The sequence below is a fragment of the Trichomonas vaginalis genome, chromosome V, assembly GCF_026262505.1.
Source record: "Trichomonas vaginalis G3 chromosome V, whole genome shotgun sequence".
Lineage (NCBI taxonomy): Eukaryota > Parabasalia > Trichomonadida > Trichomonadidae > Trichomonas > Trichomonas vaginalis.
The window spans coordinates 23,922,622-23,937,244 of record NC_067207.1 but is presented as its reverse complement, the minus strand read 5'-3'; the positions used below and the strand labels follow the sequence as shown (position 1 = coordinate 23,937,244).

The following is a 14,623-nucleotide window of genomic DNA, read 5'->3' as shown; positions in this document are numbered from 1 at the left end:
ATTAAAATGTAAATGTAACAATTTTTACATCGTTTTGTAAAATTGATTTACGTGTCATAAATTTCATCAGAAATTTTCAAAAATTATGGGCAAAAAATAGCTATCAGAGTTGCAGAATTGATTTCAATCGAATAACTCCTATCAAGAGAATTCATTTTTCTTACAAACTATTGTTTTCAGAGAAGATTTAAATTGTGTTCAATTATTTTAATGCGAAGACTCTGTATTTCATAATGTATTCATTACAAAAAATTTGTATATATTAATGTTTCATAATTTATAAGGTTGAAAAAGAAAAATATTTATCGATAAAAATATATTTTTAAGGAAATATCGAATGGCGATCATGCCATCCAATTCTGCATAGCACCAATAATCTGAGAGTCACGGTGAACGTAAGTATAACCTGTGCCTCCTGGATATGATTGTGCTGATGGGTTGTAGGCCTTAATATATGGGCGATCTCTGCATCCACCGCATGTAACTGTGCACTTATCACATGTTGACATGCCATCTGGGATACCCATTGCGCCGTTAGAGTTCCTGTAGTAGGATGAAAGGATTAATCTGATTGGGTAGTCATTCTTGTTGTTGTTAGCTCCTGGTGGGTTATTGAAGAGCATTAATTCGTAATTTCTGTGATTCTGTGGTGCGCAGCCCTTAATAAGAACGCAGCCAGAATCGTGCATATCTCTTGATGATGAGCCATCATTCTGTTGATCGTGGTCATCGTTTTCAATAACCTTACGTCTGATATCAATGGATCCAGCATCGTTCCATGGCTCTGTTGGATATCCACTCCACCAGATCTTGATCTTAAGAATTTCATCATCAGAAAGACCGTTCTTCTTAAGATACTTTGTAAGACCACCAGTGAATGAATAGTCACCATCACCTTGGACTAAGAGATATGATTCACCACCAGTCAAAACTTCTAACCATGAGATGAAATCATCTGGTAATCTGCCACCTAATCTTTGCTTAACCTTTCCAAAGATAGCAGCTAAATCTTCTGGTCTGATGTGCTTAGCAGCATCAATTCTGTAGCCAGAGAAACCAATGGAGATGAGATCGATCATGAAATCAGCAATTCTCTGTCTGACATAATCCTTTGATGTATCTAAGTCAGATAAGCCTGTAAGCCAGCCACTGTTGAGGATGTTTGGATCACTCCACGATCCGAGAGCCTTGTCGCAGTGGAAATCTTCTGGGCCGTATGGAACAGCTGGGAATTCTAAAACGTTTGTGCCTCTGCCAGTATTTGGATTGATTTCATAGGTGTATGCTGGTGTGTAGTATGGAGAACCATTCTCATAAGCAGAAGATGTCTTGTTGCCCCACTTTGTGCATCCAGCTCCTGGATTTCTGTGGCTGGAAAGATCATTACCGTTACCAGACATGTGGTTAACAACTGCATCAGCGTAAACTCTGACACCAACAGCTCTGCACTTGTTGATCATGTTTCTAAGTTGGTCGCGAGTACCCATTCTTCCTTGAAGTCTGTATGAAACTGGCTGGTACATGAAATACCATGGGTTCATTTCGCCATTGAATGGTTGGTATGACATAACTTGTTCCTGGTGTGGGAAGACCTTGACACCTAAGTAGCCTGCATCAGCGAGGAACTGGCATTCCTGAGCGATATCATCATCTGGCCAGCCGAACATTTCAACAATAGCACCCTTTTGGCCATTTCTGTAATCGAATCTTCTTGATTTGATTGGAGCAGCATTCCAAGCAAAGTCAATGCCATCAAGTTCAAGAACTTCACCAGAAGCAGCAATAACCTTGACTTTAAGGACCTTGTTGTAAGAGGAATCAAATGTCTTTGAATTTGAATATTGAGCAACACCATCAAAGTAGTATGTGAGTGAGAGGGACTTTGATGTCTTTGTGATGATGTTAACTGTGCAGGACTTCATTCCGGAAGCGTACTTGAGTTGAGCATAACCAGTTAATGTAGACATATCCTGGAAGCCTGGTTTCCAACGATCTTCACCGCGCTTTGGTGTATTCCACTTGTTCTGGAAGTACTTGGAATCCATGTCACCGGAATTACCATTGCAAGAGAATGTTTGATAAGTATTGCAATTATCAAGTGTATCATATTGATTTGAGATAGCAACTGGTTTGGATTTGAATGCGAATGTGCAAACCATACCAATTATGACACCAGTTAAGATGCCACCAGCAGCAACAGCACCAAGAAGAAGATGTTTCTTGTTGATGGAAATATTGCGTGACTTTCCATCTCTTTCTACGCTCTCCATGTCGCCCTGAGAGCCGAGAAGAGGATCATCATGAACATCAGCCATTTTAAATAATGATGTGAGATGCTAATTTTTTTATATGGCACACAATTATGGCGATCCTATTGAAAAGTTTTCTACCAGGTTCAGAAAAAAAATTAATTTTGAATTACCCAGATTTTCCTTACTTTTACCACTCCCCATGTAATTTCTGGGGAAAACGATAATTCATTTTTTTTATGGATGAATAGATCGTTTTCCTAGAAAGGACCTCATATCTCTGGCTAAAAAGAGTGTCAGATCCTAAATAGATTATTGATCTAGTGTACAAATCCAATAAAAAGCCTATTTTTTTGGCTTTTTTGGTGCTCATTTTTTCGAAGATCTACATGAATATGGGGAAACCATCGGATTTTTTTTGTTAACCCACATCTTCATGTAGTCTGGACTATCTTTCCTCGAAGGACCTCTTTACGGGTGTAAAAACTCATAAAGTTCTCAAAAGATTCATTCTCGATCTCCATGCTGAAAGAATTTACAATAAAAAAGAGATCTACGCATCAAACTACAGCCATAAATGAACTGAACCCCTAAAGCTCAGCTCTTAGTTTATCAAAAACGTCGAAATCCTTCTCATTGCAATCAAATTTTCTCAATAACTCATAAGAAAAATCGAATTTTGATTAAGCCGATGTTATAGGTATCACAAATACTACAAACTTGAGCAATATCGAAATTGCCAGCAAAAGTTTGAAATTGCATTGCTCATATTTGTTTTGTAAACTAAAAATCTGCTTATATTATTCATTAATTTTTTATATATTATTCATATACTTTAATAAAAACAATACTATTTCACCTTAAAAATGAATTTCATAAGTCAATATTATTTTTTTGAAAATGCATCAATTTTCGATTAAAACAACATGAGAATAAAATTTACGCAAAATTATTTTAAAAAATGGTTTTAAAAATTTACAATTGATGAAGAGTAAGATTGCAAGAAGTTTTGAAGTTTAATTTTATGAAAAAAAATTCGGATATTATTCATGGATCTAAGTAATCTGATATTTGAGTATCGGCACTATGCATAAAACATATATTTATAGTTTTTTTGGATTTTTATGATTTTAAATATATTCAAATTTGGCAATCCAATAGATTTTTAAAAAATAGGTAAATAAAAATAGATTACATATGCAGCAGATTTAGAACATGAAACAAATCTTATAGTGACCCAAAAAAAATTCATGATCCAAAAAAGAAAAAATTTGGCTAAATGGGAATCAATCCTTGGCATAATGAATCATTATGTCGGATGTTTCCACTACACCGGCAGTTCGAAAAATACCCTTGGTGGTTCTATTTAATAGCTACTCCCAACGATAGGCGGTGTCCCCAGCTTTAGAGAGGTGGTAAAAGTAAGGCAAATCTGGGTAAAACAATGAATTTTGGTCAAAATTGAATAGTGGTAACTCTGTCGCTTCAAATAGGTTATTTAGCCAAATCTCTACCGACTCTATATAAGGTTACGAGTCCTGCTGCATTTTATACCGGAAATAACCATTTCACTGAATGATAATATTTTTTTATCAAAATAGAATTGCTTGGCCAAAATTCATGCAATAAGAACCAATCAAAGTCATTTGAGAATAAGACACTTCGTATTTTGATGATCTATTTTACTTATTGCTTTCGTTTCTCTGTATCGCTCTTGAAATTGTTTCAGCATTTATCTCTAGCTCAACATGTCAGTCGGAATTGCAAAATATGAGATTTATCTATGAGATATTTATGAAAAATTTAACAAATATCCTATTTATAGATGTACTAAATGAGAAATAGCTGTATATATGTAATGATAAAGATATTTACCAGCTAAATAGTCTTATATGCAATTTTGAAAATTAGAAATAATTTCTATAAATTTTGTGGAATGGTTATGATCGATGATTAATATACAAGAAATTAACGATATTCAATACATTAATTGTGAATTTTTGTAAAGAAATGGTTGAGATATCAAATTGTAGATAAGATTACGCTTGGAAATAAGAAAACAAACAGCATCAGTGAATTTAAATATTATCTAATATAATATTTTAGATGATAGAAAATAATATAAAACATTTTTTTTTCTTTTCAATAAAAAACACAAAAAGTGAAGCATAATTAAACGAATATGTAAACACATATACCAAATATCGGTTCTTTGACAAAGAATTTTCCGATATATCATTAAAACTTCAAATTTGCTTGGAAATCAATCAGAGTTATCAAGATTTGAAGTAATAAAAGGATGGCGGAGGGCCTCTGCAGCCGAAATTCTCTTTTCGGGGTCAATTGTTACGCATTTCATCAAAAGGTCAATAAACATCAATCTTTGCTCCCTTACTTCAGGTGGAAGTTCATTCAGATCTGGGTATCTGTAAGTTAAGATGTTTTCGGCGATTGTCTTATAAATAAGGCAATTCTTCCAATCCTCGATGTTCTCCATGTTTTCTTCAGCGAGTCTTTCCGCGGATTTCATTGTCCCGTCATGAAGGAAGAAGGAAAGCCTTCTGCTGCTTTTCTCGATCATATGTTGCGGAAAAGGCCCAACCATGCTGTTAATTATGTAAAGCATCTGTACCTCCGTGTTCCCAGGGAACAGTGGCACACCGACCATCATCTCGAATGCAGCAACTCCAAGTGACCAGATATCGATTTTACAGCCATATTCAAGGCGTAGTAAAACTTCCGGTGCTCTGTAGAATCTCGACTGCACGTAGACTGGATTGGTGCGACCCTCGAGGCCAGCGCAATGATAATCAACGACAATGAACTTATTCGGATCATTTGCGGACTGAAGAATGTTTTCTGGTCTGATATCCATGTGGATAACGCCAATGGAGCTTATGTCATCAAGCGTAATCAAAACCGATTTCATAATGTTTTGTATAGTTTTTAGTGGCATTCCCTCCAATTTCTTGTCTAAAAGTAGTTGATATACTGATGGACCAAGGAGATCCATGCAAATACATGGGAATTCCTTCGTAATGATTGTGTTTCTGTAGTATGATAAGTTGTGTTCGTATAAAATTTTGCAATTTGTCTTTAACTGTGTGTTAGATTTTGCTAAAAAAAGTACCAGCACAAAAAATAATATGTGCTGGTACAAAAGATACATACGTATTCTAATACATTTGCTTCAAAAATTATTGTTTGAGCGTGCTGAATTAATGCTGGTATTTTCACCGCATAATATTCGCCTTGATTCCCGGAGTTGTCTTCATCCGTAGCTTTGTAAACACGGGCAAAAGTCCCGGTCGCAATTTTGGAAATTATGTTGACTTTCCGACCATTCTCATCTTGAATTACGTCACCCTTGACAAGAGGGAGCTGACATCTCTGATGAACCTGCTCGCGCTTCTCTTCCTGCTCTTGATCACGGGAATTCATTGAGAAAAGTTTTTAATCCCTAACAAAAACCGGTTTCTCTCAAAATATGGGTTCAACCATTTATACTTGGTTAGATGGTGGGGATGGTATGCATGCAATATGTAATTTTATTTTATAAACTGAAATCATTATATTGCAACGGAAAAAGAAAAATTTCAATTTCAAAATCTTTGAAATCAACTTGAAAATAATAAATTACTTTCATGTAACAAAAGCTCATATGATATTTGTAGTCCAATTCCACAACCACTCAATTTCGATAATTTATTTTTGCGAATCCATGAGTTATTTTCATGTCTCTCAAATCATTCATATTCTCTTATATGATTTAATATGTTATCAGATGAAATCATAACAAATAAACGTTTATTTTACAAACAATATTAACAAATTTGCGCTACTAAGTCATAATCTTCTGCTTTATCAAGCATCTGAGAAATAAAATCATTCCAAATATTGATTTTATTAACATTATCTAATGTTTTTTGAGATCTGTTTAAATCATTAACTAACTTATTGATATCGCTTTCAAAATTGCTTAAATAATCGGTGAACTTCTGAATTAGATCTGCTCTTTTAAGATCATTTGCGTTGATTTGAGTTTTGTCAGCAATTTCTGAGTATTCTTTAGTTTTGTCCTGTAATAAAGAACTCTTAAAAGCAACTTTGGATTGTGTTGCTGCAAGTTTAGATTCAAGTCTAGTGACTTCTGTTTGTAATGAAGCCATGGATTTGGATCTGCTTTTCATTGGACTTGAAACGATTTCGGATGAAAATGTTGATGATAGAACTGTAGTACGGCGATATTCCGAATTTATGAACGAGTTTCGTATTTCTTCTGTCTTAATTTGAGCTTGAAGAGTTTTGTTCGAGTCTTGGACAAAATTTAATTTTGATTTATAGCCATCAATAAAGATATTCTGACTTCTAGCTACTTCTTGAACATCTTTATCATTTTCGAAATGCTTAAGAGATTTCACATTCTTATATGACGAAATAATATTCTTTTCATCTTGATGTGCCTCGTTGATTTGCGTTTTTAGCTTTTTATACTCTGTACTCATTTCTTGTTGCTTATTTTCATATTCTTTATCATCATTTTCCATGTTTTCAAATTCAATTTGTGTTGAATTAAAAACAGATAAGCTTTTTTCAGTTTCTTTATCAACAACTAGAATTTCTTGGTCTATTTTATTTAAGTCGTTCTTAATATCTATTTCTTCATCTTGTGATTTTTCAATTATTGTTTCTGTTTCAAATTGTTCGATATCTGTCTGTTTTTTAAGTTCACGTGTAGTCATCAATTCTGTTTGAACTTCATTTGTCCGGTCTTTTGCTCTTTTGTTTGATGTTTCAATGTTTTTATAGAAATCAATTCTTGCTTGAATGGCATCTGTGTACTTCTTTTTCTCTTGAAGAACCTTGTTGTATTCACTATTCTGAATATCATCTACTTTCCTTCTTTCTTCTAATTGGGAGTTTACAGTTGAAAATTTCACATCTATTCCTTTTATTCTTTCTTCAATTGAAGCTATCTTATTTTGCTTATGTTTGAATTTCCGTTGGAGATCGAATTGAAGTTTCTCAATTGTATCTGCTCCATTCTTGTATTTCTGTATTTTTGAGGTGGCCTGAGTTTTGAACTTATTATACTCTATATTATCAAGCTGTATCCTCTGATTTAATTGATTTAATGTTTGAGTTGTTGATTCTACTTGACTTTTAAGTGAAATCAAGTTATTATTGATATTTGTAATGCTTTTGTTTTGATTCTGGATTCTGGTGGTAATAGGTTCTATTGATTTCTTTGATTCATTCAGCTGTTTTGAATATTTATCGAGATCTTCCTGATTATTAGTATTTATATCAGTATTACTCAAACTCTTATTAATATCATCCATTACAGTTGAGAATTTATCTAATTCGCTGGTATTTTCATCGAGTTGTTTAGTAGCTTGATCAAATACGTGTTTATTTGCTTCAATACTTTCGGAATTAGCTTGATATCGTTCTAAAATCAGGCTATATTCTTCATTTAAATCTTTTTCGTATTCCTCGAGCTCTTTAATCTGTTCGTTATAATCTGTTTTGAAATCCTCGCGATCTTGCTTTAATTGTTTATCAATATTAATAAGATTAGTAGCGTAAATGTTTAAAGTTCCTGTTCTTTGTTTGATTTCTTCAACTTGTATTCTGCATTTTTCAGCAAATTGTCGTAAAGTTGCTTCTTTAAAATTTATTTCAGATATTCGAGCTGATACATCATCTGGAACATTATCTAAACTTTTTTTCACTGCAACATACTCATTAACGGAATCATTCTCACTATCCATGGTATATTGCAAAATTGAGATCTCTAAACGTACACTTTTAAAAAATTCAATTGGAATGAATAATGAGGTTCCTCTATGTAAGGATGCAGACTTGGCAATTCTGAGTAAGGGTTTCGTTTTGCGAAAAAAACGTACAATATGCAATTTCGCTAAAAAAACATTTAGCTAGCAATTTCGACCTTTGACTCCACTCAAGACGTCACTTTTTTAATTTTGCGGTATCATATTTTTGGAAAATCTTTATGAATATTATATAAAAAGTCTCTTTAATATCTATATTTCATATTTTTATCGATTTTTAAAGTTTTTGCGAAAAGTATTCAATTATTTTTGCTATTTGGTCGGGTAAATGTCAGATTTGCGACATTTTCTGATATGATATTCAGATTCTACGTTGATAATAATGCTTATAGAACCCTCTTGCTATTGTGTCAAAATTGCGAAACCGATAGCAAAAATATCTCGCAATATCAAAATTGAGATATTGAGTGAATTATGCATTATAGAGATTAAAAATCTGATTTGTGAAAACATCTCATCAGTTTCTAGCTAATTCAAAAATCTTTACTATCTTATTTGATTAAAATGAAAAGGGAATAGTTTCATTATGCTTTAAATGACAGCCTTATAATATAATCATAGTTTTCGCTCAATATGCAGCATTTTTTTTCGAAATCTATGGTCAATGTCCTAAATACTGATTGCTTTGCATTCATATCTCTTACATTTTCTATACCCACATCACTATTCATTGCTATTCCTATCTTTTTCATTTTTGTTTGTTTCTCATAATTTCTCAAAAAACACGATAACTTGATATTTGTAAATATCATACTTTATAACGTAAATAAGAACTTGACCTATTAAGAAAAGCAGTAATGAAAAGAAAATCTGAAATTCATAAAAATTACAAGTTTCTGATGACAATTAGCTTAATTAAACCAGGTACAAGATTATATAATTGTATTTTCTATCCAATTATCCATATAATATCTTATCCAGAAAAAATAACTTGATCAATACCAAATGATTTTTTAACTAGTAAATAAAGTATTTTCTTTACACACACATTGTATATCATAGTTTTTTTTTTTTGGTTTCGCAAAACATCCAAAAACAAATATGCTATAAAAGTGACAATTTTAGCAAAACGAAACCCTTATTCTGAGGTCATTTTGGCAATTCTTAAAAAATTTCCGGCGAAATTGGCGTCCGAAGGGCGCCAATTTCGCCCAATAAGATACATATATCATAGTTATTAGTATTTGGTTTTAGGACCTATTTTTTTCTCCTTTTTCTTCATTTTATTTTTAATTATATTGTATTTTAATTTCTATGTGAAAAATAAATCACACTCTGTTCATTTTGATGAGAGTCCTCTGCTATATTTTGTGAGCAGTTAAAAAAAATATTTTAAAAAATTATTCGAAATATAATAACAGAAATGCATTATCTTATTGAGAATTGAATATTAGTTCAACAAATGTATCATATTCACAAAAGAACTCCGCAAAACAGTTCAAATGATTAATATTATTACATAATAATCAAAAATTTACATAATAATTCATGTAAGAAGGCCATCTCAGATGTAAGAAAGAATTTAGTCTTAAATTCATGTTGATTAAACGAAACAATAAGTAAAAATATATTGCATTTTTAATAAATGAGTCTGATTTGATTTTACGTGTAGTTAAATATGTTTCAGTGTCATTGTTTCAGCTTTCTTGAAGCTTATGGCAATTGGGCAATTCTCAATAACGTACAATTGCCAAAAAAGTTTAAGGTTTGGCAATTCACTCAAATCACTGCGAAAAAAAAATAACGTACAATTGCCAAAACCAAAATTGCCTTGGCAATTGTATGTTATTTTAAAAAGAGTTTACATTGAGTATCTCTAGTTTCGCTATAACCTAATACACAACATCACAAAAAACATAAATCCTTCGGCAAAAATATCAAATGATTCAATTTCAAATATCAAATTTCTAAAAATCATCAATAATGCTACCATTTTATTTCAAAAATATATAGAAACTAAAATATAGCATTCTCTTGCTTCTTTCAGACTTAAATAATGCAAAATTTACTATTTTTTTTTCAAAACTTCGCTCATCCAAGAATTGCCAAGCTTGGCAATTCGTGATGAACAAAATTTGCGCTTTTGGCAGTTCCGACATCCTTACTCTATGTTTTTAATTCATTCTTTATGGAAAACAAAAAGAAAATTTATAGAAAATCCATAAGATTTTTATTTTCATACAAATCTTTGTAACATAATGATTTAATATATCTTACATGATCACAAGCATGCCATGTGCATCAAATGGAACACGTATCAGCTAAAAGACTTCAATACGCAAATCGAAATTGTATTGTTTCGATTTTGAAAACAAAAAAAGTTTACTTGTATTCACTGCAATAATTTCTTGATAATTTGTTAGATATCACTTCGATTTAACTAGTGGTGAAGATTCGTATTCATTTCTAATAACTCTCATTTGATTCAAACTCAAATCTTAACATTGTTCATTACCTCATTTTTATGGCGTCAAAAATTTTCTCACTGGGTTTTCGTCTATCAATCCCAGCTCATTATATACGCAACCAATCAAAAATCTGATATGGGAGTCCAAGGCTAACTTTTTGTTGTCTACCTAATAAAAGAGGAAGCAGCATTAGTGAGAATAATCGCAAATATTCAATTTAAATTATCTTTTTATTCTTAATTTAAAGTGACAAAAAGAATAAAAACCCTATTCTAAGGCATGTTGTTATGTAAATGAGACTAGACATCATATTTTATGTTATGAAAAAAAAATATTTAGAATTTTAGAACAAAATAAATAGAAAAAATAGCATAACTTATGGATGTGCGTATATTAAATTTAATAAATTAAGAGAAATTATTTTTGGCGCCAAAATTATTCGTTAACTCTCAAATTTTTCTGAGTCAATAATCCGCCAAAAAAGTGTCATTTTGTTTCGTTAGAGAAAGATGAATTGTCCATGTCATCCAATCGGGAACAAGGGGGATGGGGATTAGATGATAAAGAAGCAATTCATGCTCTCTATCTGAAGCAATCAGACTTACCAGCAACAATGTGAATCGATTTGGCTTTAAAGTTAATATAGCAGATCAGCTTGTTACTGGAGCGACTAGGCATTACGATTGATTCGCTGTAGTGCTCTACTTTAATTTAAGAGTAGTAACGGATAACTGAATTCCCAAAATTCTTTAGGTGATCCAAAACACTGTAGCTGCTTGAACTTTGGACGAGCCTCGCACCCCAGAGAATAGAAATCCCAATCTTGCTCATGTTTAGTTGAATTAGTCTGCAGCAGTACAGCTCTGATACCACAAGATCGTGATGTATACAAAGTCACAACGCTATTGATTCAACAACTAGCTAGTTTTGACATCAAATTGCAAAATTTGACTTCGTTATGAGCTCTTGTAGCAAAAATACATTACACTTAAAGACTAGTTGCTAGACTGTAGTAGTTTGTTCGTATATATCTATTTTTCCCCAACGTATTGCATACTACATTTTGACAAGACTTGCAACCTTATAGTAACCTCGTTGGGAATTGTTCAAGCAAAGCGTAGGTAGTTAAGGTCGAGTAAGAGTTCTTCTTAAATCTTTCACTGAATGAGTAGGTGTTGGAAGAACTGTTCTCTAAAGCGATACAGTTGCGCTACATGTTCGTCAACTTGTCTAGAAATAAATATATCATTTGTTTTATACGTTTTTTCGTAATAAATCTATTTGTATTTGTTGTATTTGAGTATGAAGATAACAAAAACTACGGCATAAGACGCAGTACACTGGGCTTCGTTGCCATTTTATTTACCATGTTAAGAATAAACTTAACAGACATGCTTTGTTTTCGACGAAGCCATCTAAAATAACGTACATCTAAATAAAACTAAAAAACTGTAAAATTTCTTTATTTGATAGTATACTTCAAATTATGCACTATACCTTCTAGAATTCTATAACACTCTTTGCATATAATTTTTTTTAAAAAAAGTTATATCTCGATAAAAATATGATTTATCAATAGAGTATGTAAAATAAAACTCATTCGCAGTATTAAAAAATCGTAAATCTTTCCAAAAAATTTTTGAATTACAAATTTTAAAACTTAAAACAACATTTTTTGAAGCGAAAAAACGAAATCTAATTTTTTTGGAAAATTTAGAATAAATAGAGCTGTTTAACTCGTCGAATACAAATTGTTTTTGTTGTAAACAGAAATTCATCAAAAGTGACACATCAGAAAAGCTAAAATATTGAATTTTTGGAACTTTTGATAGAGCACGTTTTTAAATATTAATTAAAGTAAATGTATATTTTGTAAAGATTCTTTTTAATAAAAAAAATAAAATTTTGAAGAAGAACACAAAATCTTCTGAAAAATAATATCACATAAACTCATATTATTTTCTAATATATAACTATTTTATATAAAAATCAAATTCAATGATCTTAAAAGCGAAGGATAAACCTCAAAATTTACGAATATAATGAGTGGGAATATAATGCTTATCTATCATAAAACCATATGAAATATTAATTTTTGCTTTACGCCTAATTTTTGACGACAATTAGCAAAAAATGTTAAATGTTAACATTCAGTCCATTTGAATATGAAAAATAAAATTGACTTTGATTAAATGTTTTTATTTATCATGCAATTCTTCTTGCGACCAAAGATTTGAATAAAAGTTCAAAAAATAAGATAGCTTAAAAAATAATATACGGTAGTGTTTACTAATAGATGAATAGTATATAAATTCTATTAAAATGGATTTGATCCAAAAAATATAAAACCAAAAATAATTGTTATAATTTAAATGAAGAAGTAATTTAAAACGATTTTATTTATGATCAAATTTTATATATTTTTTTGGATCAAATCCATTTTAATAGAATTTATATACTATTCATCTATTAGTAAACACTACCGTATATTATTTTTTAAGCTATCTTATTTTTTGAACTTTTATTCAAATCTTTGGTCGCAAGAAGAATTGCATGATAAATAAAAACATTTAATCAAAGTCAATTTTATTTTTCATATTCAAATGGACTGAATGTTAACATTTAACATTTTTTGCTAATTGTCGTCAAAAATTAGGCGTAAAGCAAAAATTAATATTTCATATGGTTTTATGATAGATAAGCATTATATTCCCACTCATTATATTCGTAAATTTTGAGGTTTATCCTTCGCTTTTAAGATCATTGAATTTGATTTTTATATAAAATAGTTATATATTAGAAAATAATATGAGTTTATGTGATATTATTTTTCAGAAGATTTCATTCTATATGCCTATGAAAAGTACTCTCAAAACTAACTTTTTCCTAATTATAATTAAATCTAGAATATTGTATTATGCTTAGTATTATTTCATTTTTCTCATTCAATTTAGAATTTACAAATGTCAAAAAATTGAGAGCTGTCACTTTTGATGAATTTCTGTTTATTACATTTTCAAGTTTTTTTCGACCGGAAATTGAACTTTTAGAGTTTATACAATAAGATTCACATGAAAAAATACGGGTTTAACAAAGAAATCACCAATATAAAGGTTTTTTAGTAGAACGAGATTGATAAAAACTATGGTATGATAAAAAGACGATAATTTTTTTGGCGGGATAATTGAAGAATATGAATGATTCGAATTACAGACATACTCTAGTCCGAAACTTACTATGGTTCGTGACTTATTTTTGACACAGAATAGCTGTAGACTAAGGCTTACTCTAGATCCAGACTTATTATACAATTAAATTTGCTTTTGGAATAAGACTTAATTTTAGTTACAAACTTATCTTAATATCAGACTTATATTTAGAATCAGACTTACTTTAGTCTAGAACTTACATTTAGAATCAGACTTCCATTTCAAGTCAGACTTACTTTCGTCCGAGACTTACATTTCAAGTCAGACTTACTTTCGTCCGAGACTTACATTTCAAGTCAGACTTACTTTCTTCCAAGACTTACATTTCAAGTCATACTTACTTTCGTCCGAGACTTACATTTCAAGTCATACTTACTTTCGTCCGAGACTTACATTTCAAGTCATACTTACTTTCGTCCGAGACTTACATTTCAAGTCATACTTACTTTCGTCCGAGACTTACATTTCAAGTCATACTTACTTTCGTCCGAGACTTACATTTCAAGTCAGACTTACTTTCGTCCGAGACTTACATTTCAAGTCATACTTACTTTCGTCCGAGACTTACATTTCAAGTCATACTTACTTTCGTCCGAGACTTACATTTTAAGTCATACTTACATTAATATCAAACTTATATTAACCTACGATTTACTTTTATTCCCAGACATCTTGATCCACACTGACATTGAAAACCACTCATACATCTAAAGCCACTCAAACATCTAGATCCACTACGACATGGAGATCCACTCAAACATAATTTTTGCTCTCTAACTACATTTTTATATGATTTTACAACCTAAATTTTCTTCTTTACCTAAAGATTATTCGCAATATCTGAATATCATTAATTAATTGAGATATTCAAGTTTTGACAGCGGATTTGGAAAGCAGACTTG

At 31.1% G+C, this 14,623-nt stretch overlaps 3 protein-coding genes across 3 annotated transcripts, besides 2 other annotated features; all 3 read right to left on the bottom strand.

Annotated features, from left to right (window-relative positions):
• Window positions 1–344: 344 nt before the first annotated feature.
• On the bottom strand, window positions 345–2,346 carry TVAGG3_0392240 (alpha-amylase family; the record flags this gene model as incomplete). Its single annotated transcript, XM_001584221.1, has 1 exon — window positions 345–2,315. One exon carries the CDS (start codon window positions 2,313–2,315, stop codon window positions 345–347), a length of 1,971 nt encoding a protein of 656 aa, XP_001584271.1.
• A 2,077-nt stretch (window positions 2,347–4,423) lies between these two features.
• Window positions 4,424–5,349, bottom strand: TVAGG3_0392230 (protein kinase protein; the record flags this gene model as incomplete). Its single annotated transcript, XM_001584222.1, has 1 exon — window positions 4,513–5,262. The coding sequence occupies one exon, from the start codon at window positions 5,260–5,262 to the stop codon at window positions 4,513–4,515; it is 750 nt and encodes a 249-aa protein (XP_001584272.1).
• Window positions 5,350–6,050: 701 nt separating this feature from the next.
• Window positions 6,051–8,023, bottom strand: TVAGG3_0392220 (uncharacterized protein; the record flags this gene model as incomplete). Its single annotated transcript, XM_001584223.1, has 1 exon — window positions 6,074–8,023. One exon carries the CDS (start codon window positions 8,021–8,023, stop codon window positions 6,074–6,076), a length of 1,950 nt encoding a protein of 649 aa, XP_001584273.1.
• Window positions 8,024–12,270: 4,247 nt separating this feature from the next.
• Window positions 12,271–12,308: a mobile genetic element.
• A 1,178-nt stretch (window positions 12,309–13,486) lies between these two features.
• Window positions 13,487–13,523: a mobile genetic element.
• Window positions 13,524–14,623: the final 1,100 nt, after the last annotated feature.